This window comes from Nicotiana tabacum, chromosome 5 (genome assembly GCF_000715075.1).
Source record: "Nicotiana tabacum cultivar K326 chromosome 5, ASM71507v2, whole genome shotgun sequence".
Lineage (NCBI taxonomy): Eukaryota > Viridiplantae > Streptophyta > Magnoliopsida > Solanales > Solanaceae > Nicotiana > Nicotiana tabacum.
Window position 1 is genome coordinate 107,126,253 of NC_134084.1, and position 3,829 is coordinate 107,130,081.

Consider the following 3,829-nt stretch of genomic DNA (forward strand, 5'->3'; position numbering starts at 1 on the left):
TGATATGTAACAGGGACAAACTTACCATTTGGAAGATGCACACTACCTCTCTTATGTTCAGATAAATTAATCACATTATGCAGCAAATTATAGTTTGAAGTCATGTGATTAGTTGCTCCAGTATCTATAATCCAAGGATCTTTGCAATTTTCAAACAAATGTGAAGTATCATTACCTGCCATATTAGCCATGTGATCATCTGATTTTTCCTTGTTTAACAACCTCATTATCTGCCCATACAGCTCTTCAGTGAAGATATTAGCCATTCCTTGATGTCCCTCAGCTTTTCCCTTGTACTTAGCATTTTCCTGCTCATGATTGTCATTATTTACCATTGCATTTGCTTGTCTGTACTACTGGTTTCTCTTTCCCTTAAAGCCCGGTGGATAACCATGGAGTTTATAACAAGTATCTTTGGTATGTCATTTGAAACGACAATACTCACAATACAAATTGTTAAATTTTCTAAATTTTGCTGGACTATCCTTAGTATTCATGAATGCTGTGGAATCATTCATATCACTTGCTAGATTGACCTGTGAATTAGACAAACAGACCTTCCTCTGGTTTTCCTCATTGATCAATATTGCAAATACACAACTTACTGAGGGTGATGGAGATTGCAACAAAATATGACTTCTAATGGCTCTATACGACTCATTTAGTCCCATTAAAAATTGAAAAAGTTTTTGTTGATCTAAGTATTCAATAAAGTCCCTTGTTCCAGCAATAACAGGGATTGAGGGAATTAAGGATCCATGTTCATCCTATAGAGATTTCAGTCTAGAATGATAAACAGAAATGCTTGAAGTACCTTGAGAAATTGTGGCTATTTCTCGCTGAAGCTTGTTGACTCTAGATCCATTAACCTTGTTGAAACGATCCTCCAAATCTAGCCAAACTTCATGAGCATTATCAGCATAGACAATTCTAGTAATAAGATCTGGTGAGACAGTGTTCATTATCCATGTTAGGACTGTTGCATTGACTCGCTCCCAATCTTCTCCTAGATCATCAATGAATTAACATTTTGTACAAGTTCCATCAATGAACCCTAGCTTCCGCTTTGCTCACAATGCTATCACCATCGCTTTGCTCGCAATGCTATCACCATCGCTTTGTTCCAAACTGAATAGTTCTCAGTTCCTTTAAGCTGAATCGAGATGATTACATTACTAGAATTGTCTGAAGGCTGTAGAAACAAAGGATGCCTAGGATTATCAATGTCTAATGTTGCCATTGTTGAGCTTCAAAACTTCTGAAAAAACAGCTAACTTTCTCCAGTTTGAACGAAGATAGCTTCTCTAGATTTAAGGATCTAACAATCAAACTGAGCTCTAATCGATTTACTCAAGCTCTGATACCATATTAAATCATGCCATTGATGCACGATAATTGAGCTCAGAGAACATCGAAGAAGAGAGAGTGAAAGTCGGTTCTGGAGAAAAGCTCACAATTGTATTAAAGAAGTGAGTAAATATTTACAATGCTAATCTATATATACTACACATTGTTAAGCTAATTAACTTAGCCTATTGTCCAATCACTCACTAACTAACATAACTAACTAATTCACTATTATCCTACACCTTGCTCACACACTATGTTGTGAGATTCACAGCTGTAACCAGCTGTTAGCTCTTTCATCTCAACACTTTTGATCTAAAATTTGCTCTAACATTTTGTTTTGGGTTCAAATATACCCCTAAAACTAATGGAACTATCCTGACCAAAATTTGGATATTTAAAATAGCTGCATTCTCTAAGCTTGCCATGTGTATAACTTAGTATTAATCTAATATTCACTTATTAAATAATATCCAGCTCGAATGGGTCATGACCCTATAACCATTTAACTAAACAAAAACAGAGGACCCATCTTTCTGTCACGACCCAAAATCTACTAAGGGTCGTGATAGCGCCGGAAACTGCTGTCAGGCAAGCCAACCAAAGATACTTAATTAAATTCTCTTTTAATAATTTTGAAAACTATAATTTTCCTTTAATTTTACTAGTAAAAGGTAATCATTTCAAATTAAATATAAATGTTAAGGAGTTAATACAAAATACCCCATAATTATCCCAGAAACCGGTATCACAAGTGCATGAGCATTTACTAGGGAGTGAAATGAAATACAGTAACTGCCCGGAATACAAATTGGACAGAAATGAAAATACAGTACAATACTCTAAAGGAGACTCTGCTGGCTGCGGGTCGTCTCGATAAATGCAGCTCACCTAAGTCTCCATATCAACCATGTCGCTGCGCCAAACTAGGCCACTAGACATACATGAACCTGTGCAACAAAACTGCACAACAAGTGTAGTATGAGTACAAAAATAATGTGTACCTAGTAAGTATCTCGCCTAATCTCGAAGTAGTAGAGATGAGAGGTCGACTTCGACACTTACTAGTGGTCCAATAATAATATACCAATAATATAGTAAATCGAGGATTTTCATAAGAATGGTTGTAATTCAATAACGTGAAGCAAGTAATCAATTCTTTTATTAATAGGAAATTTTCAAGTTCATTTTCATCATTTATGCATATATCTCAAGCCAGGGAGGTAATGTCATTATTTATAAATTCGCCAACCAAACAATACAAGCATGCGCAAATCATGTCGAGGTCGTACGACCCGATCCAACAATATTTAAACTGTGCACTGCCAGAAGGTCGAATGGCGCGAACTATAGATGCATCTATTTAATCTACCGAGGCGTTCGGCCCGTTCCACAATAGATTAACACATTTAACAGTCAAATCAATAATTCATCAAAGAGTAATTATTTAGGAAAAGGCAAGTTTCTCTTTTGAAAGTTATGAAATGATATCTAGTCTTTTAGAAATTCAGTTACACGTCCGATATGTTTTAAGCATTTTTAAATTTGTTAACAAGGTTGAAAATATTACAAGTAAAGCATGCTTTTGGGCCCTAAACTACCCGGACTTAAGCATAATAGTAGTTACGCACGGACTCTCGTCACCTCGTGCGTATGTATCCCCCACAAATAGAAGCACATAACCAATTAACTCACCTATGGGGACAACTCCCTCATACAAGGTTAGAAAGGAGACTCACCTCGCTCCGAAGTTCCATAACCAGCATTCCACGCCCTTCCTAAGATCAGATCTATACAAAAATGCTCCAAAACGCTTTGATGATGGTGGAGCTCCCTCTCAAATGCTCTCAATAATCGCCTAAGATCAAGTGAGAAATGAGGAAAATGGGCTAAGTCTCGAGATAAAAAGCCTTAGATTCCGGTCGCAGATGTCGCATTTGCGACATCCGACTCGCAAATGCGATGGTCGCATTTGCGACGAATGCATCGCAAATGCGAAGCCAAGCCACCCCTGCCCAGGTTGCATTTGCAACCAGATTCTTCGCAAATGCGATGGTCGCATTTGCGACCAAAACACCGCAAATGTGGCCATACCAGTACCAGCAATCCCATTTCTTAGCAAATCACTCCGAAGCTATCCCGGATCTCACCTGATCCCCCGGGGCACCAAACCAAACACCCGTACAACTCTAAAAACATAATACGGACTTGCTTGAAGCCTCAAATCATACCAAACAATGCTAAAACCATGCATCCCACTCCAATTCAAGCTTAATGAACTTTAAGATTTCAAACTTCTACTTTCGATGTTTAATCCTATCAAGTCACACCCGATTGACCTCAAATTTTGGACACAAGTCATATTCAACATTACGGGCCTACTCAAACTTCCGGAATCAAAATCTGACCCCGATATCAAAAAGTCCACTTCTGGTCAAACTTCTCAAAAAACCTTTAAATTTTTATCTTTAGCCAAATGACT

At 37.6% G+C, this 3,829-nt stretch overlaps 1 protein-coding gene across 1 annotated transcript; it reads right to left on the reverse strand.

Moving 5' to 3' along the window:
* Nucleotides 1-422: 422 nt before the first annotated feature.
* On the reverse strand, nt 423-1,240 carry LOC142180902 (uncharacterized). Its single transcript, XM_075253005.1, has 3 exons — nt 1,177-1,240; nt 870-1,006; nt 423-767 (listed from the first exon to the last, which is right to left on the reverse strand). The coding sequence occupies exons 1-3, from the start codon at nt 1,238-1,240 to the stop codon at nt 423-425; spliced, it is 546 nt and encodes a 181-aa protein (XP_075109106.1).
* Nucleotides 1,241-3,829: the final 2,589 nt, after the last annotated feature.